General features: G+C 39.7%; 2 protein-coding genes across 2 annotated transcripts; both read right to left on the bottom strand.

Moving 5' to 3' along the window:
• Positions 1-9,530: 9,530 nt before the first annotated feature.
• On the bottom strand, positions 9,531-17,920 carry dhx35 (DEAH-box helicase 35). The gene is made up of 21 exons (XM_070909954.1): positions 17,881-17,920; positions 17,339-17,466; positions 17,103-17,195; positions 16,646-16,723; positions 16,410-16,514; positions 16,254-16,315; positions 15,876-15,945; positions 15,648-15,707; positions 14,992-15,104; positions 14,806-14,902; positions 14,495-14,653; positions 13,667-13,877; positions 13,356-13,480; positions 13,042-13,096; positions 12,685-12,875; positions 12,507-12,584; positions 12,232-12,361; positions 11,964-12,045; positions 11,764-11,835; positions 11,465-11,576; positions 9,531-11,266 (listed from the first exon to the last, which is right to left on the bottom strand). Exons 1-21 carry the CDS (start codon positions 17,918-17,920, stop codon positions 11,228-11,230), a joined length of 2,100 nt encoding a protein of 699 aa, XP_070766055.1. The 3' UTR covers positions 9,531-11,227.
• Positions 17,921-19,011: 1,091 nt separating this feature from the next.
• rab5if (RAB5 interacting factor) lies at positions 19,012-23,039 on the bottom strand. The gene is made up of 4 exons (XM_070910200.1): positions 22,862-23,039; positions 21,813-21,916; positions 21,562-21,691; positions 19,012-20,670 (listed from the first exon to the last, which is right to left on the bottom strand). The coding sequence occupies exons 1-4, from the start codon at positions 22,967-22,969 to the stop codon at positions 20,629-20,631; spliced, it is 384 nt and encodes a 127-aa protein (XP_070766301.1). The 5' UTR covers positions 22,970-23,039; the 3' UTR covers positions 19,012-20,628.
• Between the last annotated feature and the right edge of the window lie 1,223 nt (positions 23,040-24,262).

The raw sequence follows: 24,262 nt of genomic DNA, 5'->3' as shown, positions 1-24,262 counted from the left end.
CTGACATCTGTTTATGAAGAACTAAACGCGCACAAAAACAACAGAAGAGATTTTCAAATTACTGGAATCAGTGTCCCTCTGGACCACAGGCCTCAACTTCTGTTAGCACCTCTGCTATCATATCTGTTTCAGAGAATCCTTTTTGTACCATCTGGTGTGCAATAAATGAGAAGAGAACAGGAGAGGAATTGGAAAAGAGTTAGAAAACTAGAGATATCCTGTCTATTTACACCACTGCTTCAATGCTAAAACACAAGAAACTGGAATAATACTAAAACCCTCGTTTTCTATGCCTTGCTACACTCGTTAAATGCCGACTGCCAGATGTTAATCAGCCACAACAACTGATTTCCCTGTTTTTTTCTCTTGTTATGGCCCATTTTGAGACAAAACCTCTGGCATGATGACACCAACACAGCAGCTTTTAAATGAGGGCGGATGAAGATTAAGAGGGAAGGAAAGTGCGAGATGTCGCAGGATTCTCATTGTTATTGACAGCTGAGTACCAGTAACGGTTGATGAGGCAAACCTTAAAACTTGCACAACTTCAGATCCCTTCACTTTTTCATTTAGGCTAATTAAAACAATTTTGCTATCAACACAATACCACATAATGACAAACTAAAAACATATTTTAAACTAAGCAGATAAAAACGGAAAGAAATACTTTGCTGTGCATATGACACTGACGTTGCACCTAAGATGAGTTGCATCCTGTTTAATCACTCTTGAGATGTTGATTGGAGTACATCTACACACCAAATTAAACTCAGAGGACATCATTTAGAAAGTCATGCATCTGGCTATATAAAGCAGCAGAGTGAGAGTAGATGTGAGAGCAAGAACAGAGTCATGAAGTCCAATGAACTCTCAGCAGATCTCAAAGATAAACCTGTGTTGAGAAATAGTATTGGAGAAAATTGCTGACAGTCATAGGGGAAAGAAACTATGTTGGAACAACTTTGGATTACAGCCTGGCCTGTATATTACTTTTGCTATGCTGGGACTTCCTAAATAAAAGGCATATGATAGCCCACCTGGAGACAAATAGCACTGAAATGGCTCTGAGAGCCTGGTTTGTTGCTTATTTACGTGTCTGAATAATTCCCCAAGGGATGGGTCATGTAAATGGCCAAACACAGACAAAATAAAACTATTCATTCATTCATTTAACTGCCACTGCACGCAGACTTTTGATCAAATCACTAGAAACTGTGATCAGAGGAGAATCCGGTCTACCTCCTGAGCTACAGCCACCCAAAACTGAAATACTGAAGAAAAAGCTGGGGAAGAGACAAAGTTTTGCCTTTCAAAATAGGCCTTTTTCAGAGGGGACATTTTTGACACAAAAAAGCACAGGTCTTATAATAATAAAATATCATAAAATAAAATGAATAATGGATGAATTCCATACAGCTGCTTCAGTTTCCACATACTGGTATTGCTGGCGCACTGTCATACTGTCATGGCATACTGGGAAACTTGAATAGAACGGAGCCATTGTTAATGTTATCAGTAACACATGCTTTTCCTACTGTGGCATGTTAAAATGTCTGTAGTGAAAAAAAACTGTTTACCTGACAGTGTCTGTGGAGGCATTTGTGATATCCAACTTGTCTAGTTTGGAGATCATTTTTCAAAAGCACAGACTTTGGGTTTGAAGAATGCAAGCTTCGTCTGAATGAAGAGAGAAAAATATGCAGAGATTATGGAGGCTCGTCTGGATTAAGGGAGAGACACAGAGACCCAAATACAGAGAGGTCCTTGGAAGAAACAAAACTGCTTAAGAGCACATATAACTTCAGAATGGTGCTGGTGCTGACATCTCAACACAACAGCTATCTAAATCACACAACTTTGGGACAAGTCACTGAATGTTCATCAAGCCAAAACCCTGACTTAAACCCCACTGAAAATATAACCCCAGAATTATGCCATTCAATAACACTACCCAATCTGACTCCAATTCAGAGAATCTGCCTTTTCCTAGCAGATTAGGAAAAAAGCAGAGAAACTATATAAATCCAGGTGTGCAATGGTGGCACAGGCAAATTCAATAAACACCTGAAGGTGTAGCTTCTACAAATTAGTGAATAAATAAAGCAGCACCAGTGTAAATGAGACATCGGTCACCATGCCAGACAGATAAAAATTACAGTATAGATTGGGAAAAAGTATTTACATCTTATATAAATTAAAGCATGTGGTTGTGTTGTGGCACATTTTCTCTATCTCATCCCATCACTCAAGTTCCCTCATCCACCTCACTCTCTCTCCCACAGAGTTTTACACTATTGGTAAGTCCAGCCTGACGGGCCTCTAAGTGACCCCACAACTTCCATCAAACCAACCCTTGCTCATACTGAGGTGTGTAAAGGGGGGCACAGGAGAGCAGAACAAGCTTAAATCCCAGTGAAGATGTTTTTGGCCTTGATCACTGTGCCCATCGATCCCTGGCTGATTCCCACTCAGATACGTCTTATTTTATTAGTGGCTTCGGCCTTCTGCCGCCCCATTCCGCTGTGATCAATACCAGCATGGGGATGGCCCATATTTTTCTCACTTTTAGTGCCTTAACGCTGTTTAACCGTGTCACCTGATAAACGACAGGCCCTCCCCAAACACTGATTTCCTATTGATTTCTCCCTCATTCAGCCATCCCTCCCTTCGTCACTCTCCCATTGTTTTTATCTCCAGTTATCTCCTCTCCTCCCTCTATACCTTCACCCCACCACCAACTTAAGTAGAGGATGGACCTGCCAGCCACCTTTAAACCATTTCAACCACAGACACCCATTCTGTTGTCAGCTTAGATCAGGCGAAAGGGGGACCTGGATCACCTCTTTTAATGAGACCTGGTGAAATATTACCCCAAAAAACCTACCAGCTCACCTTGTTACCTATAGCATGCAAGACAGACAAAATTTCAAACCTCAGTTTGTGGTGAAAGGCAGGTTTGTGTTTCTCATTTTCCATCATTACCCACCAAACGGCCTGCACATAAACATTGGTGGAGACCTATCTGTGAGCATGCAAGCATTATCAGAGCGCAATACAGTGAGCACCATGCAACAGATGCTATGACAACCTGGAGGGAGACAGCTCCATCCATCATCCACTGAGTCCTGAAGATTGAAGCAGGGTTTGGACCACGGAGCAGGATGCACTGGGAGTTCCAGCAGGGTAAACTACAATCCACTTAAAGCGCTTCTATTGGGCTATAACTGTATGAACACATTTGATATGTGCACAGTAGATGGCAAAATTAATGTGGAAATAGATGAACAGCGTGATGAGGAAACACGATTATGACAAAATGGGTGAAAAACATGCTGTGGACATTTGAAATAAAATTAAATAAACTGCATCAGAATATTGGAGAAAACAAATTACAAAAAAGAAGGATCGAAGTGGTATCTGGCTGCACTACTGCTATCTCCCTTCCTCTTCTCAGAATGTACATTATTTATGCAAAATTAAACCTGCTCCTATTCCTGCTTAGTCTGGCTCATCCACTCAGTTACCTCTTTATTGATCTCTCATCTAAGGCACTTCTGTAAATCCAGTCTGTTCACTCCCAGCCTTGCTGCCATTAATGCCATTAAATATGGGTCCCTTATCACCAGATACTCTGAAGACGTCTGGATCAGCTGTGACTGGATGAGTCCAGGTCACCATAGGGACTTCATTTTCTAATTTAAAGGATAACAGAATTATCTTCACATTGAAAAACACCTGTTTATTTGAAGTTAATGTCTTGTAGAAACATGAGCTATTGTAATTATCTGTGTTGTTAAGTACTTTACACATTACTCACAACTTTGCTGTTAACATTTTTAACCTCCTATAAGAGATTAATAAAAAACAGTTTTCGAAAACAAATGGTCTACTCTTGGAAATCTGGTGTAATTTGAGGTCCACGCATGAAGTCTGAATAACTATACCGACACCATGAGCATCTGTTAAGGAATCCGATAACATGACCTGGCATCTTTTATTAGGCCTCTCACCCTTTAACAATGGGTTAAGTGATAAATTGACATTTACAGCACGGCCTGCCAAGTAACACTGGGTACAGAGCACACTGAGAAACTGACCGTGAAGTAATAACGAGCGAGTGGGCAAGAGCAGAGATTTTCTATTAACACAAGGGGAGAGGAGTTGAAGGGGTTGTGGGCTATGAAATGACTGGTTTCTTGAACAAAACTTCCCCCCACCCCACTGCAAAGTTACAGCCATGGGAGAGCTTGAGCACCAGCTAGTGGTAGTGGAGTTTCACTGCCTAGACGCCCCACACCAAACACATTAATCATGACCAGGGGAGTGTAAAATTCAATCGGCTCCTTCCATCCATTTCATGTGAAGTAGACTGAAGGCCGGCCTTGTAGTGCCTGAGAAAGGAAGGATGAAAAAAGGGGGGAAAAAAGAAAGAGGAGCTCCCTACACTTCATCAGAACCCCTACTTCATAACAAATGGAGTGTCTCTCTGGCGGAGGAGTGCCATCAGAAACACGCGTTCTCTCTATCCATTTAATTCCGGCAGTGGAGGAAGGGTCAGGGAGGGAGCAGTGGGTGCGTGTTCTGCTCTCCGCTCGCCGCTTCCCCAGTCACACAGTAAACTACCTTTTAGGAATTGTTTCTCAATAAGAAATGATCAGTCCATTTATCTGCACCAGGCGGGCCTGTCTCCTCACCCAGACCTCCAATATTTTTCGTTTGACCTGATCAGGGCTATAAACTAGAGCGAGACACTTTCAATTTGTCACCCGAGGAGGCCTCTGCGAGTCCCATGCTACTGATTGCATCCTCCCTCCCAAATGTAAAAATTCCTCCCATGCTTGAAATCTTAGATTTTTTTTCATGCATACAGCTACTTGAAAATAAAGCCTCTCATTCTTGCTATAAAAAAATGTTCTGAGGGATAATCACATCTACACAGCATGTCCAGAAAATGATGTTATTTTGTGTTAATGAATATAATCAGGCAAAAGGATTTAGGATCTAATTAATTCATTACTCATGATTTTAAGTAACACTACAATATTAACTACCATTTTATCATTTTTTTCACATATTAATAGCATTCTAAATAAAAGTCAATATGTTAAATATAACAGCGTCCCTGCATGTTAATTTTTTCTTTTAAATATGCTTATCACTTTGCCAGGTTACAAGCCAGGAAAGATGTGCTTAACTGTTATTAAGTCCAAGTAGTGACTCCTAATGTTATCTCAATGACCATGCTATCTTGATATCATGATTACACTTAATGTGACATGGTCAATTTTCTAGAAAATGAAATGAGAAACAGTTTATGTACAAAATAACAAGACTGGAATGTTTGTTTTTGGCTAATCTAGCAAATGAAATACATGGCACATCAATATACTTCATCACATTGATGCAAAAATCATGTAAAAATCCTATATTGCCATAAAGCAGTCCTGTTCATTCGCTCACTGGTTTGCAAAATTGCCCATGATGGCCCAACACAACCAGAGGAAGGAATATATATTATATATATATATAGATATATATAGATAGATAGATAGATGGTCTCAGGGTATCTATCGTCATACCACACAATTCCACACTAACATCATTTTGGGATGAAGGAAATATAAATCTAAGATACTCTGTGGACCCCTTCAACAAACAAGACCATCAAAAAAAGTGGGAGAAAGCACTTATTACTGGTTGTTCATTGAGGGGAGAAATATTAACCACATTGTTTTCTTTCAAAACATGTCCAAACTTTGAACAGGGGGTAATTACAATTCACACATGACTTGCTTTCCCATCAAACCCTTTAAAACAGTTAAACATTCTTTGAATTGGAGGGAACATGTCAATGATTTTTTGACAGCACTGAAATATGGTGAGGAACACTCAACCACGTACACACAACCTGTTCAAACTGCTGCCTCGTCCGAGTCACATGCACGTGATTAATCACTGATACCTCCGGCTGTCACCTCGCATGTATGTGGTTACACAACACTAATGGGCAACTGACTGGAACTGAAAAATACATGTAGAAATGTACCCATTTCCTTACTTGTTTTTGTCCTCCTTAAAGACATCAGGCAGCGTAAAGCCTCCCTGTCAGATGACACAGATTATACTATAGACTGTACTTCCGCAGATCCCTAAAAAACAGGACATACAAGACACATAAGACAAATCCCATATTGAGACACTGCAAATAAGCAGACTATGGTATGAGCCCATAACAGTTTCCATGCTTTGTGTAATAAAAAGTGAATAAATTTGAATTAAGAGATTCAATAGTTCTTGTAACTCAGATTGGGTCATACTTGTCAACCAACAATGATTAGGCTAATTGCATTACTGAATAACAGACAAGGTGCAGCAATGGGATTTGAATCTTTTGGTTGTTTAGAGCATGGTGGTACTGTTTTCATTCTTTCTATTAAATGTTTATATTTGAAGTGACAATAATGTTGTGCAATTTCACTCCATATCTCAATAATAAAATATCAAGAATGATTAACCATATTTTCATGTCTTCGTTGGTTCTCTCTCACTGTTAAGGACACACCGGTACACAAAATGGATGTCACAAAGAACAAGGAGTAGATCACATAAAACCACATAAAACGGCTGACAGTAGCTCATAACTGGTTACTTGAGATAACCAGACAACTGTCAAGCTGCAAGAGAAAAGATAAGTCTTAAAAGAAGGTCCACATTTGAACCTTGTATTTAGTTAAGTCGGACATTCAGTCAGACTGACTAATGTGTGCGCAGCGCTTTGCATTGTTTCTTAATTGATACAGTTAATGCCTAATTACTGCACTTAATTGGGTGGTTACTGATAATTGACGCAAGAGGCAAATCATTATTTCTGATTTGACCACTAACGATTGCCATACTCTGTTGATAGTGGAGGGTAAGAGATGCTGTGTTGTAGTCATGCTGAAGTTTATGCAGATTTTAACTGACACGCCACAGATATGTTGAGGAATATGTGCTACTGTTACTGATGACCCAAGTCCCGTATTAATTTACACTTAACCGTCATACTCCATGTTGGAACCCAGTTCCTGTTAAGAAGCCAACTTCATGTCCACTGAGTGGTGATGGCTGGGATAGTCATTCAGATAACTGGCCCAAAGACAAAAACACAAGTCAACACTCACTTCTTGTCATCTATAGTGGATACCAACATTCACTGCTCTGAGATGATAAGCACTAATTTTCCAGTCTCATTGCCTCCTCTCTCCTCCTGTGGGTATACATTGACTTTGCGAAGGAACACAACTGCAGAACATACACAGGGAAGTTCCAAACTGATTCAATAGCGCAGCCATACTTATTTGTCAGTGTTTACAAGTATCTGCTTGTGCCACTGGCCAGAAAATTTGCAACAGCCCTGTTTTCTTTCCTTCTATTTCTGAATGCTCCTTGCCATCTATGTGGGAGTAGTTACCACACCTTCACTTTAAGGTATGTTTATGTTCAATGTGTACTGTCAGATTTTATGGTATGTTTATGTTAAATCTGTACAGTAGCTCAGTGAGGTAAGAAGTGGGTGCGCCACTGAAACCAAAGACAGTAGGTAGAATTTGCCTTGAGATGAGTACCTGTACACTGGGAGAGCAGAGATTCACACCTCCTGAAATGCCCACTAATATCAACATGCGCATATATGAGGGATCAGCTAAACCCATACATGTTGCCTTTTGGTCCAGGGAGACAGTCCCTCTACTGCCCTCCACTGGCTGGCTGCAGAAGAAATACAACCTCCACTTTCCTCAATAATACTTACTAATGTAGCCAATAAAAAAAATGTGTAAAAAAAAAAATGCTACTGCATGTATATAAACATTTACCCTTGCCTTCATTTCCTACACCAGTTCTACCTTTCACGCTTTCCACCACCTGTAACTGTGTGTATACTGGACGAAAATATTGTCCATCAGGCAGAAACATTAAGTTACAACATGAAAAACAGTGGCTACTTCTGTCTTGCTTTATCACATTTAACGTTAGCCAAGTAAATACAGGCAAACAGCAGCAACATTAGTTTGGCTAACCAGAAAGTTATGGCTAGCTAAAAAAAATAGTAGCATCGTAGCAGTGGATGTGAGTAGCTAGCTAGCTGGGTAGTTACCTGACTAAGGTGCATTTCAAGACAAAATCTGTCAGTGGAATGAGTTGTTAGTATACACACCTTATATACTTTCCATAGCACATTTGTGTTAGGGTTAACCTTGATGAAGCACACACTTTAGATGTATGGTGGCTACTAACTGACGAAAGTTTAAAATATGAACCCGTAAGCAGGGGGACTCCTCCACAACAGTTAGGGAGAAGTCACGTGACACACTCCGGTAGAACGCAAATAAAGTTGACGCGTTTTTTCTTCCTCAGTTCGGTGCTGCTTAGCAACCATCTGCTCAGTGCTTCCACTGACGGCTGAAAGCTGTATTGCAGCAGTCTGTACTCCCACCTGTAGTATCCTGAACACCTGCCCTCCGGTGGGCATTAGCTGGGTTTGGTGGGAGCCATATTGAGCCACATTTCTTCAACACATTTTCCCCTGAAACCAACCACCTTTTCTATGCTGGGATACTACCATGCAGGTTTGCCATATGTCAGTTAGTTTGTGATCATTTGATGAAACACAAATGTGTTGAAGGACATGTACCTTGTAAGCATAATATCATTTGAAATAGTAGGTATTAAACTTGATTTTGACACAGGGCCCCTCTGTAACACTCAAGATTAGGTGAAAAAAAATAAAAATACAGGAGCCAAGCCTTAAATTTTTTGGTAAAAAATAAATGATAAATAAATTTCCATGCTAAAATACTACCTGACCCCAGATTTGTTCTGTGGTAATTTGATTCAACACATTTATTTAGGAATACGCAACTTTTGAGCACAAAACTGAGATAATGAGTGTCTTAAAATGAGATTTTGATCTCAAGATTGGGGAGATTTCTAAGATTAAGTAATAAAGCAGGACCCACTTTAAAACCCTTGTCATGTCAGGTAATATTGTGCTTTAGTGTTGCATATACCCAAATAAACACACACAACAAAACCCTGGACCTTCAACTTCAACTACATCATCAATACAAATAAATGTGGATCTTGTGTAACTTTCAGTGGCTAATCCTGTGGTCGACATATTCTGACATTTGTGCAAAATATCCTTAAATATTTCCTGTACCTCCCTCAGTGTTTTTTTCCCCTGCTGTATATAAACAGATCTCTGCAGTTAGGTCCATATGCTCACCATACTGCATCTCTAAATGGATTAAAGTCATTTTCCCATGTGTCAAAAACAACCACTTTGAAGTTGCACACTACATCACAAAGGGAACTAATACGCACAGACACTCATAAATGCCCTCACACTTACTGATGATCTTCTGAATCATTCATGGGTAGGCACTTTTTGTGGTACAACAGTGACACCTCCTGGCAAAACTGAACACTACATAAAAAGTAATGAGTAACAGTTAAGTGAAAAATATAAATCAAAAGCTAACACTCAGTGCATGACAATAAGGCTTTATTTGAGGATGTGAGGAAGAAATGGCAGGTGACAGTTTTTATCTCAGAGGTAAGCAATTACACAGGACTAAAGATTACTGCTTTGGCTGCATACATACTCAAGAGTATCAGCACAAATGCGGATAAACAAGTCATCTCGCAAATGTTTTCTTTTGCAATAAGTCTACGAAGTGATCTCAAGTGTATACGTCTAAATCAGAGTACCATTTAACATGCAAAGGTACTTGATTAGTATATCCATCTAATTAAAGTTGGTTTACCTATCTACGGTATGGTGTGTTGTTCTGTGGTTTCATTACAGTTTCACTGAATCTACAGTAGTAATCTCAAGAACAAGATCTACAAAAAACCATGCAGACAGAAGTAAAATTTGGTGACAGTGAGATTGCTGGTTTGAAAGCAAGTCCCAGCAGAGTAAAACGACAAACCTTTAATGGACTGTTCACTGACGCTTTCGGAGCCAAATACCTCTGAAGAAAACCATAAAGTACAAATAAAAACACATGCAGTCAATGTGGAATGTAAATCACAACTAACTGGCCATTTTACTGAACACCTGGTAGATGATGTTGACGTAACAGGAAACAAAAAGTACAATAAGGACTTGCTCAAAACTGAAACACCCCGTTAGGGGAAAGGCAATTATGATGGCCAAAGAGATGGCTGAAATCGGGTAAATGCTACTGTTTCTTTGAGGCTCTGGATGCATGTCTGAATGCAATGTATGTCATCACAGGAACAAATGGCACTTTTAAGTTTTGATTTCACAGCTTTTCATTTACAATGCTTGGGTGCATTTACACATTCCATCTGAAATTGAAATGTGAAATAGGCTGATAAAGGAAATTGGCACAGAGTGGTGACAAGGCCACTATGTCTGAGCTAGACTGTAGTAAAGTGGCAATACGGAGTGGAAAACAAGGATCAAAAAGTAAAGCAGTCTTTTCACAGTATCATTATTAGATGTAGGAGGATGACTGAAACAGATACAGACATGCATTTCCTTCTGCAGCAAATTCCTAAAAATATATATCACTTCATTCTGTATGAAGCTACAGAAAGTTTAAGAAATCAAAAATAATTTGGAGATAAAGTGAACCAATTAAAACCATGAAGGCACCCAGGATGTGGGGGAAGCAAATTAGCCAAAAAAATTATAATAATAAGCCATAAGTCTCTCAAAGGGAAACATCCTCACATTCCATTGTCCATTTATCATGCAACAGGAAAATACAGCAATTAAAAAAATAATGAAGCCAAGAACCAGGTGTGGACGGGCCTGTGGCACAGGAGCCGTTCCCTGGACCTGAGCCTGCTCTGACTATGTACAAGTATGAATGATGTTAACTACATGACCATACTTGAATGGACACTAGGTCAGGCACAGCCTGATCTCATCTCACATTCATCATCATTTACTCTCACAGATCAAAACATAAACTACATCACTGCCAAAAAGCAAGACAGACGCTTTCAAATGAAGCAAGTCACATGTTAACGTCAACACTAAAAATGTATTCATTTAATCCCATTCTAGCATGGCCACATATTGTGATGGGGTTGTGCATGTGGATAGAGACAACAAATATATATTCCATCTTTATATACAATGAAATGGAGAGGGGCACAGTGGCAATTTGAGATGGGTCTTCTTAACGTGGTGAAAGGATGGCAAGATTTAGAGGACCCGGGACCTCTTGCTGGCCAGTGAACCATGCTGAAAGAGAAAAGGGAGAGGACGCAGTTAATGTCAAATCAAAATAATCTTGTTAGCAGACTATTAAAGCAGTCAATGAATGGTGGCGTCAGACGCTCAGAGAATATTACGAGCTAAACACAGAACTTATAGCAATATAACTGGAGCTCCATGCAAACAATAACAAGCAGGAGTATGGGGTTTCTTTCTTTGACCTACCTTAGCCTGCTTGTAAAAGTGAGGGGCCAACTCAACCAACCAGGACGACTCAACAGCAGTCACATCACGCATGTAGTATTTTGAAGTCTGCACCACTTCATTGAAAACAACCCTGGAAAGAAGACAATATAAGATACTTTAAGTGTAGCTTTGGAAACACTTTTAAGTAGGAGAGAATAAAAGTTACTATAAATGTCTGTATATTCTCTGCATACAAGAATAAGGGAACAAAAGAAAGCCATGTTTATTGTACAAGCCACCACATTAGAAGCAATGCTGCAGTAGAAAATGTACTGTACCATTTTGGAGGTTTCTCTCCAAACAGCACAGAGTTGGGATGGATGTGAAGCTCACGATCGTCTCGCAAAGTCCTGGCGGAGCAAATGAATACGAGTGTGTGTCATGTGATTTAAAAGTGCACGAGAACTGAAATAATTTATTTGCTTGGAAAAGTTGGACATCTAATAAAAGAGTGATAAACAACGAAGAGCACTCTCACCGGTAGGAACCAGAATGGTGAATGCGGGCTGCGTTAGCGAAAAACCCAAATACAATGCACTTCAAGATCACATCAGGGTCACCTGTGCAAAAGAAAATAGCAATGAACGTGAAATTACCATATCACTTTAGTTATGAAGAGACAGTGATGTAAAAGGTGGAAGGTTTTGTCAAAGTCGCACAAATTCATACGATGAAAAACAAAAAACAAGAGAGCTGCCTAGATGCGATCCCACATATTACATAAAATAAACATGACTCGTACATACCTTCACTGGAAGTTCGTGGCACCTTAAACTTGTTCATGAGGCGCCGGAGCTGCTCTCGTACAGTCACAGCCCGCAGCAGACCCTTATAATTAAGGAAGTGCTCCTGACACCACTGGGAGCTCTTCTGGTGCTGCAGGAAAGAGGAAAAGGGTTCAGAGTCTTGATCAGAGTCGACTTTTTCCCCTGACTTTTGCTGACTTCACAGGCCCCAAGTGTTGTGTTCACTGTCACTGACTGAGCTTTATACTGTACATATATACACACGCGCACTATACCTTAATGAATGCTTCATACACATTCAGCATGGTGAGGTGGTCTCCCTCAGCTACTGCAAATTTCCTATGCTCTCGGGCCTGCAGGGTGAGATAGCAAAAAATGGGATAATTGCTATGCTGACACAGCATTTCTGACAAATATACAACAGGCTGCTTTTGAAAGTCTGTTTTCACTTACGGCAGCTTTCTTCTGATTGGGTGGCACAACAAACACATTCTGAATCTGCATCATCGCTGCTATGGTAACAACCTCTTTGGAGCAGCCAAAGTTTCCCGACTCTAGGAGCATCTTGGCAAACATGGGGCTGAGAGGAAACTCTGCCATCCGCACGCCCATGGGATCAGTCAAACGGCCGTAATGGTCCAGACCTGCCGACAGACACACAACTGGTTAAGATTCTGCATCATGTGCAAGGACACCTTAGCTTGTAGATGCTTGCCGACACAGAATTTTGAACACTAGTCTTGCAGTTGAAGGACAGTTTCCCTTTTCCCTTTCCCACTTTACCACCCTGCTGACAGCCTTGTTTCTTACCTCCCAGAGCGTAGAGCAGCTCGAGAGCCTGAACCATGGTCTGAGCTGGAGGAGGCTGCAAAATTAGAAAGAATAACAATTACAATATTCACTCTGGAAGACAGAATTAAGTGAGAATCTGGAGTACTTGGGAAGTCTTGTCATTACATCTTTTAAAGCACAAATACATAACGACTGCATTCATTTTATGGTTTCCATGCATTTTCCCCCAGAGGCCAGGGGCCATTCTCGCTAATTAAAATATAAAGTACAATTCCTTTCACAGTGGGTGAACACATCACAGCCACCCTGTGGATGCAAAGAGACGTACTCACAGAAAGGAAGCTGAACCGCAGCACGTTGTCAATGCCTAATGCTTTGAGCTGCAGGATGACAGGGGCCAAATTGGTGCGCTGCATCTCTGGCACAGTAGAGGCAGGCAGTTTCTCAAAGTCCTCCTCTGATGAAAGGAACAGAGGCAATAAAAAACACAGGGAGGGAAAAGACAAAGTGTGACAGAAACACAGGCAGAGAGGGCGGAGGGAGGAGGATAAGACTACAACACTTTCCCACAAATGTTTACAATGCACAAATTCCTCTCACAGGCGTTACAACACTTCTTTGATTCCTGCACACTCACACAGACCTGTGTATAGTCTAAAGCATTTCCCAGGTCGGTTTCGTCCGGCTCTCCCAGCCCTCTGGCTGGCCGAAGCCTTGGAGATTGGAGTGACCACCAGCGATTCAATGGCAGTGTGAGGATTATACGCTCGCAGCTTCACAAACGCACAGTCGATGACAAATACAACTCCATTTATAGTGATGGAGGTCTCAGCTATGTTAGTGGCCACCACAACCTGGAAGAAACATGGCAGGAATAAGTCAAATGCTTGTAAATTACACTATTTTACCAGCTATTGTCTCTTACGTCAACATTTGTACTGTTGTCAAAATATTCTATAAGAAGGTTGTGTTCACTTTATTGATTCCAACATAATATGGTTGATTTACCTGCAATAGAGGTCATTTATGGAAGTCATCAGTTTGTGTGATATTAATTAGCATCTCTGCCATTTACATATAATATACATATAACCCACAATACCAATGTAAAGTATAACAGGGCTTTATGAGAGATACAAAAAATGGACTGTGATAAATGGATGACTACTAAATTTATTGTTCCATGAGTTAAAATACATCCACTAGAATCAATGTTAAGAATTTTAATCTTTTAGTATTTTTTGGTTAGCTGGTTCCAGACCTTTGAATCACCGTCCATATCTCTGATTTGTTCAGCAATTCAAATGGAATGAAAGCAGTGAAATGAAATTCAGTCTGATTATCGGGATACTTTTTGGTGTTGCCTAGATTTTGAAATACACACCAAATAGTGGAAATGCAAATTTCACCAACTATGAAAGTACATTTCCTCTCTCTTATCAACGCACAAAAACAAAGGCAGCACACTTACCTTGCGAACAGAGGAGGGCATCCGCTCAAAGACCTTCATCTGCTCGGCGTAAGGTAGACCAGAGTACATGGGCAAAATTCTAAGGTGTTTCTTCATGCCGTATCGTGACAGAGACCTGGCCTGTTCCTGCAGAAGGGACACCACTTTCTCCACCTCTTCCTGAGGGGAAGAATACAAGGGGCAATGATATGACAATGATAAGCACATGACTAAGACAAAGAAAAGAAAAAAAGACCGGCCACACTACAATATAGTAATAAAATAACAAATGGGATTAGTGGGGATGAGTAGTATTAGATGTGGTCACTAACCTGCCCAGTAAGAAAAGCTAGGACATCTCCATCATCCTCTGTCTCGTGGATCTTCAGCACTGTCTCCACTGTGGCCTTCACATAGTCTGGGACAGGACTGAGAACAGACAAATGCCTCTTCAGAGTTAAAAACAAATATGCAGATCATACACCATTTCCTCAGACTGGATTACGTGCGTTGACTACCTGACAGTGTAAAAGACATCCACGGGAAAGGTGCGTCCCTCCACTGTTAGAATCCCACACGTGTCCTTGTTGGGATCGCCGGACTCATTCAGGTTGAAGAAGTCATGGAATTTCTTCAGATGAAGGTGTTAAAGGGAATGTTAATGAGGCATTTCTAACTAACTTTTTAAGCAAAATGGAGGATTTACTATATAAGAACAGGTTACACAGCTTCCAGCTAAGTTGAATGAGAAATTATGAAAAGTAACATTTGCCAGTTAATATAGCAAACATGGCTATATTTAAAGTGGAAGTTAATGTTCTTTTTTATCAACTGCTATTTTGCAAATGTTTTGCAGAGCAATGAAATACTCTTGCTGCCCTCAATCTGACACACTGCTGCCGTATAACTAAATAATGTGCATGTGTAGATAAAAGCCTTTTTAAACACAAAGTACAGTAGATGTCTGATATGGCATTTCAGCTGACTTGTTTAATGCTGAGCACAGTCGTGACCTGATTGTGTCTTTCTTTCATCAGTGTATCGCAGATGTCAGTACAATGTGATCTGACCTGACATCAACTTTTCCTCTGTCTGTCTGTCTGTCTGTCTGTCTGTCTTTGTTTCTCTCCTCTCGCTAATCATGCATATCTGCTCATCTTAATGATGCAGTCACCTTGGCATCCAAAGTGGCAGAGGCCACAATCAGCCTCAGGTCTCGTCGCTTTTTCTGAATCTGGAGACGAATCAGAGAACACAAAAAAACTGTGGGAACTGAGAGGCAGAGTCAGGGTTAAAGTGGAAAGTGGAAGTCACAACTTTCTCAGATTATTCTCATGGCTAGTGAAGTATGAATTAAAGTTAAAAAGTGAATTGTTCCACTGACAGAATCAGCTGGAATTACCTTCTTTAGTAGACCAATGGCTATGTCTGTGTACAGGGTTCTCTCGTGCGCTTCATCAAGCATCAACACACTGAAGATAACAGCACAATATTAGAACATATTAGAGTGAATCCAATCCAGTCTTGATAACAAAAACAAGTTTTCATGTCCAATAACAATTGGCCTTTTTAACAGTACACATTTTGTCACAGCAGGAAACGCGTGAGGTGTGAATAAAACCAATTCCATTTAGCTTCTTCAGTTTCAGGGTCCTTGTATTGTTCACACTGGCTCAGTTGTCACACTGTTTTAAGTAACACCTGTGGTTTTCCTTCTATGACAGGTAAAAATATCCGCTGTGAAAATAGCCTATGTAACGCCTTAATTACAATCCCGTACCTGTATTTTTTCAAAAGAGGATCAGACATCATCTCCCGCACAAGCATGCCGTCTGTGAGGAACTGAAGAGCACAGGCACAATTAAGTACTGAAAGGAACCAAACACGGGACAGCTTGTGATGAATACTTCACAAATATGGAGGGAAGGGGGGATACCTTGATTCTTGTGGCGTGTGGATCAGAGCAGTCATCAAAGCGGATGGTGTAGCCCACCTCATGTCCCAACAGGGCCCCCCGCTCCTCTGCTACTCGGTTAGCTACCTATCAGCAGGAAAGAGGGGGGGAGGGGATATAGAAGCGTAAGCAGACACGTGTCCCTCAGTGTAAACTAAATTTCTTGCAGTGAAATGACATTGACGGAGCAGACCAGGACCATCAGCAAAAGGTCTTACAGAGATAGCAGCCACACGTCGAGGCTGTGTCACTCCAATCACCTTCCCTTCCGCTGCCCAGCCAGCCTCCAGCAGGTACTGAAAGGATCAAAAAAAGGAGAGGAGTACAAAGCATGAGATATAGAGACACTGATGTTGCAGAACAGCAGACTCTGCATAAATTAAACCCTAGCTGATGTGGTCCAAACCCTGCTAAAAAAAAAAGAGAGAGAGACCACTAAGCATCAAGACAAGGTCATGTAAAACCACTATGGGAGTTAAGTCACATGAAGGGTACCAGTCCACTGCGGCAATGTTGTGCTTTTAGCTGTTAGATGTGCTGCGTATGTGACGTATGAGTGTATTTTGCCCTTTTCAGAGAAGCCAGTTAACAAATTCAAGTGCACCAGTTCTCACTCCTTTTTAACCATTTTTTTTAAGTAGTGCCAAAATGGTGCATGGCCTAAATTATACTAACCTGAGGTATCTGTGTTGTCTTCCCACATCCCGTCTCACCAACTATGATGACAGTCTGGTAGCTCTCCACCAAGTATAAGATGTTGTTTCTGTGCTGGGTAGGAATAAATTAACAAAAAAAAGTTCATAATCATTCATTCAACATCTCTGGAAGACACACAGGCACACTAGACCAAGTTCAACCCACTCCTCCCACACTATTGTTACACTAATGCATGTTTAGAAGCGATGTGAAACCTTGAAAACCGGGAGTTTCTGCCGTTGTTTCTCTATGGAGAGGGCGGTGTGCGGGTTGAAGATGATGGGGGACCCGGTGGTCTCTGTGTTGAGCTCGCGCTCCTCTGAGATCCCCGGTGCCTCAGACCCTGGAGCAGAGCAGATGGTGAAGGCGAAGATAAGATGTTTTATTTAAATGTAAGCAGGTTGAGGATTTAAGAGGATGACAGCCAGGGTTTAGTGCAGTGCTTTAGCGTGAAATGAAGAACGTATAGGCGGTGAAAGCCCTCCACTTGAGCCATTTTAATGGCATGTATTCACGCAGCGTGTCGCACTTTCTGCCTCACAGCCTGTATGTTTTATTTTGGCAGGTTTTACTTTGATTCCGCAGAGCTAACGTTACACGAGCTCATCTGAACTTGCTGCAGAGATCACGTAGCTGCTGTGAACGCGGCTGCAGCCAAACAGAGACGGACTGAACTATCAGCAGCCGCACTTTAATAAATATAAACCCGGAAAAAATAACACCAAAAGCCTCATTTATACATTTTTTTCGCACTTACCCGGCTTCCAAAATTTCATCGTGGAAAGGGGAGCCGCCATCTTGGCCTCTACGTCACATTTTTTTCTCCTCTCTTCTATGTCGGTGACGTCATCATCTGGACTTTCTTCGGAGATTTTATGAATGATGTCAATGCGTTTGAAAAAACAGTCGGGTGAAAGTCATTCTTTTCCAGCAGGTGCCAACAAGGTCCAAATACAAAATATACAGAAAAAATACAGCAGCTAAACTTGGGCAAAAGTAAATTAAGGACAAGAACAAAAGTAGTAATGAGGGAAAAAAAGATAATAATAAAATGGATAAGATTATCCAAGTAAGGTTTTGACTTCGTATCCCATAAACAGTGGTGGAATGAAACTAAGTTAATTTACTCCAGTACTGTACTTAAGTATAATTTTGAGGTATTTGTATGCTACTTATTATTCTCCACTACATGCATGAGAGAAATATTGTACTTTTTTTTACTGCATTGAATTTATCCAACAGCGGTACAATATACGTTTGAAGATGAGGGTCTTACATACAAACCATATGATCAGCTTACAAAATATAATGCAACCAGCAGTAAATTAAGTAGCTGAAATCAGCTCAACAGCATTAAAATGCTGCTTGCGCAGCAACCCATCAGTAATATTAGTACTCTTGATAGGGGCATTCTGCCATCCAATTAATACTTTTACTTTTGCTACTTTAACCAAGTGTTGCTGCTAAGTCTTCTGTACTTCTGCATAAGTAAAATTACAAATGCAGCACTTTTTAAGAGATTATCTTTATTGTGTGGTATTGTTTTCACTCACGTAAAAGATCTCAATACTTCTTCCACCAGCTCTCATAACTTTAATAAGATCTTATAATTTTGACTTACCATGAGTATTTTTATTTTGTAATTTCTACCATTTCACCCATTTTTGTTTTGCAGAAATGGGTTTCCATAAAATGGCACAAAAAAAAGCAAGCTCGCTTATAAATTGCAGTACAATTTCAATAAAAGGAAACTCTGCTTCTTGGTAACACCAGCATACAGTTCAATGTGAAAACGTGCTTTTAACAATAACTGAATTAATCATCTGACAAAAACAACTGCACTAGAATGTCTTCTACATTTCAAGAAAATAACATAAAATGCCATCTCTTTGAAAATGGAGGCCAAATAAAGCCCATGTTTAATGATTCCCAAAAGATTTGATCAGAAAATACAATCCTTTCAAACACCAGCTGCGTATCTAATATAACAGTATCATTACAAGACCTTTGCAAGAACTGTTGTTAAAAGTTTGTCACTATAAAATACTGAGAAATATGTTACATCAAACAAGATATAACATAAGTACAAATAAATCTGTGTAATACAAGGTGGATTTGACAAAAGGGACATTGTACAGAATTTACAGACAAGTTTAAATTAATTTCAAAACAAGACAGGTAAGACTTTGATCTGGAAGCTACATGTGAGAAAAAAAAATACATTTAGATTATTTCTACCCTCCTAACTAATGCCATTAATAAATGACATCTAGATATACAAACAGCAAGTCATGGCAGTGCACAGACCAGTTTTCATCTCTAATCTGTGAACATTTGCATCTGAAAATGGCATGCATGTTTCCTCCCTCTTTGCTTTGAGGAAATAATTTGAATGGACACATGACTTCGATGGTAATCAGTTCCTGAATGAAGTAACAGTGCATTGACACTACTGGTAGATACTGGCATCGGGATTGGATATCAGCTGATATGTGTATCTTACCACCAGCATTTGTTTTTGTTGTTAAAATAAGTACGAGTGCGATTTCAGCTGCGGTTGGCTACGTTTCTTCAGATTTGTTGGACACCAGACCCTCTTCGGAGAAATAACAATTGACAGATTTCATTCAAAAATTATTTGTTTATATCCAGGGAGCAAAAAGAACAAAAGCGAAAAACATGATTCACATCAATATTTCATCAAAATAGATGACTCCACCCTCAAAACCACAGACACATACTGTAGCTAGTAACCTCTAATGTGCTTTACTTTAATTATTTCATCAGATTATTTTCTTAAAAAGGCAAACTCATAATTTTGGAGTGACATTTCAGAGAGATGGTTTAACAGCGAAGCCACAGAATTAATCATTTAGTGGTAGTTTTATACATCCAATATGGTGCGTTTAGTCCCTAAATTAAAAAGCAAACACTTCACACTCATGAACCGACTGAACCCTAATGACTATACGAAGAGACTGTTTTTATTGCCCAGTCCCTGCTACTTAATTGACAGTGAACTGGGACAAATACACATACTGGTTGTTATCTTTACAGTCTAAAATCTGCATTCATGTCACTCTCCTAAAGAAGAAAGGCCTGTAGTAAACCAAAAAAAATGATAGAATCCTTACACTGATTTACATCATGATAAATAGAACTGCAACCAATCTCAGCTGAACTATTTGCTTTCTGTATTTGTTAGTGTTTTATCAGAGATGACGACAATGAAGTGAGGAAGGAAATATAACATATGGGGAGTGTAATGGATGGTGCCTTAAAAAGGAACCCCCCCCAAATTAGACAGATGTACAGTATTTGAACATGTTCATCACAGTGGTCTTGTAGGATCTTATTAATCAAAACTGGGATTCCCATGATGCACTGCACACTGAAAAGTCATACTGTATGTAGGAGCGTTGACACCCCTCAAGCCATGGAGTTCCTTTGTCTTGACAATTTACTTCAACAGAAATGTTTGTATTTAGTGTCCTATGGATTCCTCTCAGTCATAATGTAGAGCTGTGTAAAAGATTATCCACACCACCTGGTGAAGAGAGAAAAAAAAGGGCCGATTAGACACTAATGATCAAATCATGTTTCACAAACAGCAAATTGAGTCATTTCATAGCACAGTGAACACATTACAAACTGACTGATCAATAGAAAATAAGAGACACTTCATCTGCTTATGTTTTGCAGATGTAGGAAAACAAATAACCTTTGGCCATAGCGCTGGCCTATGCATTGCAAAAACCTCCAGGGAAAAGACGGAAGGCAAGTTCTGCAGAGTGAGTTTAAAGTATCAATGTTTTTTTGGCAGTAGCTTTACGCTAGCTCGCCAATGTATTCTGACACCATTTCATGTCGTATTCAAATTAGTTGCAAAAGCTCTAAATAGGCTGCCAGTGGACTCAACGACCAAAGATTTCACCACATTTCACTCATGATTGTGACCTTTCTATGTTACTAATGCAGTGAACCACAAAGCATGAAGAATCACTAAATTAAACTTCTAATTTAGATTTAGATCTTTGATGTGTGCACATCTCCCTTTCCCCCTCAACTGTTAAAGTCGACACAGTGTAGATTTGAAACCTGAATTTGCAATTTCTAAATCAATATTTTAAAAGGTCACCCATTTAAGAAATACAACATTAATTTACAACAAGACAACATAATGAACATGAAAACGTTTTTAGCAGTCTCGCAGAGACTATACACTAGGTCTTGTTTAATTTAAAACTGAAGTAAGCATAAGATGCCAGTGCAGTTTGTAAATCATCACCCAAAACAGTGGTGCTCAATGCAACTGAATCTGACATCCAACATGAATTAATCATCATGTTAAACTCATCTTGGCACTGTCTACTCTGAGAACCCAAAGAAACAATTGGGTTAACAATTGTATGTTTCCATAAATGTTAGAAATTCCCACCAGAAACAGAGCAAAAGATGTCATGAAGCCTTCTTTGGTGAGTTCCCACGTGCCACCATACTCTTCCTCATCGATCTGCAGAAAGCTGCTGAAGTATACATACAGGACGCCAGCGTTGATGATGCAGAATCTAATGAGGCAAACACATGGAAGTATTAACTTTTCAGGGTTTCCTTTGGTACAATCAGTTTATGAAGAGACTTCTAGGCTCAGTTAAAGTAAGGTTGAGACAGGCTGCACACAATACTTACATGGCAATTCCCAGGAATCCTTTCAATGGTGCAACGCCCCATATCACACCAAGGATTACTGCAATAATTTGCCGAAGCCAGTAAATCACATCTAAAAACTCGTCCTGATAAAAGAAAACACAGGAACTTGATTGAAATGATGTAATGCCAATACTGACTTGAGAACAATGCCGCTTACAAACATTAATATTGAATAATGCATTATAATCATCTTAATTTCACATTCTCTTTCTGATGTTTCCTATTTGGGAAATGTATTTCATGGAGTGTGCGTTACGGAAAAGCATGCCCAAATCTCGTCCTGATGCAGGTAAGCAGGGCTATTTCCCTCCACAGAAAAACAACAACAGGCCTACTGTTGATAACAAGAATGCATAATCTAATGTTTTGACTAGACAGCGAGATGCCAATGATGTCGCCATTGTCTCTTGTGGCACTGACCTCTGTGGTGTTGGTTAGGGCTTCATTTAGGTAAACTTAGCTTATGGTTAGATAGTAAGATTGGGTTCTGGTTTAGGGGGAAAACACACACTGTTGTGGAAATACACTTTATCACAACAAGCTTGCAATAGTGACTATTAGTCAATTTATCAATCAACAGTAAATTTACTGAAAACTATGACTTGATACTCGATTCAGTCATTTATCAAGCAAAAGGTGAGGATTTTCTCCCTTTTTTGGCATTTTAATCTACATTAATTGATTAACTAAACAGTTAATCAATCAATAAATAAAGACTAATAGACAGTAACGTGAGAGAATATTCTGGCATTTCATTGCCTTGATCCCTTGAATTCAATGAGTAAAATCCAGCACCATTAGCATGTCGTCGGCTTCTTTGTATTTAAGTATACCCAAACCGCAGAGATAGTTGAAAGGTATTAATTTCAGATCAGATTAATCCTTAGCATGGTAGCTAGCTCAAGATTAGCCATCTTTATAAACACCTGACAACAAAATAGGTGCACTGAGAACTTTGGGTTAGCTAACTAATGGCAACTTCAACAATATAACGGCTGGGCTAATTTTTAAAAGGGCAACTGACTGACCTTCTCTTCCCAGACAGTATTACTGTTGAAGGCTTTGCTCCATGTGGACTGTTTTACACCCCCATTCTGCAGATGACTTTCTTCTTTCCGCTTTATACTGCTCGTCATTCTTTGCGGTTTCCTTCGGCTTCAGACGTCGAAAAGTTAGGATCTAAATCCGATGACACCTCGAGCTAGAGTTACGTCTCAAGCGTTGACTTGGTGAAGAAAGTACTGTGAAATATTTGAAGGTATTAAGGGAATGTACGCTCCGCTGATCTGACAGATTTCAGTCGCTGACCGAAAAAAGGCTATCTGAGCATGCGCAATATTGTTTGACCCCAGCCGCCAACAGCCAATGAGAGAGTGCGACGTTTCTGCGCCGCTACCTCAAGAAACTGCAGAAAATCTACAGCGACCCCCAGCGGTCAAGATCTATAACTGCTTCAAATGTCAGCCATAATCAAGTCCACTATTGCCAAAGTAGGTTTATGATAAGTAGTACATTCAGAATGTAAAAAAAAAAAAAAGGTACAACAATGGTTTTCACATTACAACATAGTAAAATAAAATGTGCATGGTATGGTTTGTTTTTTTTACTGTAAGCCAAATAAAATGAATAAATAAAATGATCGCCTTGTTATGGCAAGTACAATCTGATAGCAGAATTTGATAGTCACACATTTCCATCAGGCACAAAGCATTTCCACAAATATCACATTATATAAGAGCTGCAACAAGTGACTTTCATCAGTGATTCATCTGTTGGATTCATCAATTTTTTGTTTGGTCTATAAAATGTCTTGTTTTTATCAGATAGCAGTCCAAAACCCAGAGATATTTAGCTTATAGTCACAGAAGACAAAGAAAACCAGAAAGTACTTAAAAGACAAAAGTAAGGAAATAAATGAATACTAAATAAATCTAGATTTAAAAAAAAAGAATATAAAACGAGATATAGTTTACCAATATAATGCGATTGGTAATTGGTTTCATGATGATGAAATTGCAATAATAAGAAAAGAGATCAAATAAAAACAGGAGGCAGATTTTGAAGGCCCTCAGTGTGGTTTAATTTGCTGCTCTGTGGTTTTCCCTCAGGCTGTGACATACTCTGATAGAGTTTGCTGCTTCCATGGTAGCGCCAGTTTTTCTTCCCCCAGGAAGTTTTGAATTCATTTTTTATTTCAATTTTCTCTCTCATTCTCTCTCAGCCCCTATATTACTTATTATTCATCAAGTGGCTCATGCTGAATAGAAATTATATTTGGCATGGACTGCTGTCAATACATTGATTAAATTGATCTTTTTTTGCAAACTTCCTTTCATGAGAAGCTGTTGTCATTAAATAAATGTGTATACAACATTACCGTAGATGTCACTGCAATAGTGTTTGCTATGGTCAAGCATTTGATTAGATAC

The sequence above is a fragment of the Enoplosus armatus genome, chromosome 8 (genome assembly GCF_043641665.1).
Source record: "Enoplosus armatus isolate fEnoArm2 chromosome 8, fEnoArm2.hap1, whole genome shotgun sequence".
NCBI classification, from domain to species: domain Eukaryota; kingdom Metazoa; phylum Chordata; class Actinopteri; order Centrarchiformes; family Enoplosidae; genus Enoplosus; species Enoplosus armatus.
The sequence above is the reverse complement of the archived record's forward strand: the minus strand, read 5'-3'. Positions and strand labels throughout refer to the sequence as shown.